The sequence below is a fragment of the Piliocolobus tephrosceles genome, chromosome 5 (genome assembly GCF_002776525.5).
Source record: "Piliocolobus tephrosceles isolate RC106 chromosome 5, ASM277652v3, whole genome shotgun sequence".
Lineage (NCBI taxonomy): Eukaryota > Metazoa > Chordata > Mammalia > Primates > Cercopithecidae > Piliocolobus > Piliocolobus tephrosceles.
The window spans coordinates 19,146,036-19,147,422 of NC_045438.1; the positions used below are offsets into that span (position 1 = coordinate 19,146,036).

At 52.0% G+C, this 1,387-nt stretch overlaps 1 protein-coding gene across 4 annotated transcripts in view; it reads left to right on the forward strand.

The window, feature by feature from the left end:
- The window catches only part of KIF25 (kinesin family member 25), a 67,237-nt gene that overhangs the window by 11,038 nt on the left and 54,812 nt on the right, over window positions 1–1,387 (forward strand). For 3 of the 4 annotated variants that reach the window (XM_023223571.2, XM_026447750.1, XM_023223567.2), the window contains exon 2: window positions 625–690. The exons of the other annotated variant lie outside the window; for it this stretch is intronic. In XM_023223571.2, the coding sequence (XP_023079339.2) occupies window positions 625–690 (66 nt within the window). The remainder of the gene's footprint in view (window positions 1–624; window positions 691–1,387) is intronic. 4 annotated transcript variants of the gene reach the window in all.

The following is a 1,387-nucleotide window of genomic DNA, read 5'->3' on the forward strand; positions in this document are numbered from 1 at the left end:
GTCAGGGGCCACACTGGAGGCTGGAGAGGTGGTGGATGTGGGCGTGGACGGTGGAAGGGAAGCAGAGCCTGTCGGGATGGAGATGGTCTTTCCTCCCTGTCCTGTGGCCGCGGCGTCATCCAAGTCCAGCACTGGTCAGTTCCCATACAGTCAGGCATCACTTAATGGCGGGGTTGTGTTCTGAGAAATGTGTCCTTGGACAGCTTTGTCATTGTGGGACATCGTGGGGCGCTTCTCCACGAACTGGGAAGGTGCCGCCTGCTGCTATCAGGTGTGGCCATTGCAGCCAGGCCACAGATCTGTGCAGCACGGGACTCTGCCGAACACCACGGGTAGCTGTAACACAACAGTGAGGATGTGTGTATCGCAACACGGAAAAGCTACAATAAAAATAAGGCACTACCCTCTCAAGGGGCCACTGTGAGGGATGAGGCCTGTCATTGACCAAAGCACGGCCGTGCAGCCCAGGACGGCAGTTCCTCACCAAGGGCCCGCGTGTTTGTGTCCAGTGCACGCTGTGTTCTGAGGGTGAACATGATGGCTGAATAATAGAAGTCTCATGATTTCAGTACAACCAGGTAAGTGCTGTGTTGGTCACTGTCCTTTTTGGATCCTTGGTTGTAGGCCAAAGAAGACAAGATAGCAGAACTGGAAACGGAAAACGCTGTCCTTCTTCTGAAATTGGCAGAGGTAATATTTTTAAATGTCCCGCAGGCTGAGTGGAATTGTATCCAGTGGGGAGTGATTTCATGTTGAAGTCAGCTTTTAGCCCTTGTAGAAGAAATCCATTGCGGGTGACTCCCTGGGACCTTTTCTTTTTGCCATCGAGTGAGCTGACAGGGACTCCTTGGTGGCTGTGTGAAGTGTCTTCTTATACTGGATCAAGGTTGAGCTCCAAATTCCTGTGTGTCTCTGTGCTCACAGGTATTTAATGAGTAACAGTTCATCAGGAACTCATGCTTTTTCAAAACAGCTCTCTTGAGGTTTAGTGTGCCAAGTGGGTGTACCATAAATTTACCCATGTTAAGTGTACAATTCAACATTTAGGAAATGTGTAGTTGTGTAACTGACTTAGTCATTTCTGCCGCTGTAAAAATTATCGGAGACTGAGACATTTATGAAGAACAGGAATTTATCACTCAGTTCCAGAGGCCGGAAAATCCAAGGCCAGATGCCACGGGGCCATTGGCGAGGGTCCTTCTTCCTCAACGACGGTGCCATCTCTGGCACTGTCCTCGCCTGGCAGGACGGGGAAGCACAGAAGGCTGCGCTGGTTCCCTTCTGTCCGTCCACGAGGCACGGGTCCATCCCCAAAGGCTGCGCCGGTTCCCTTCTGTCCGTCCACGAGGCACGGGTCCATCCCCAAAGGCTGCGCCGGTTCCCTTCT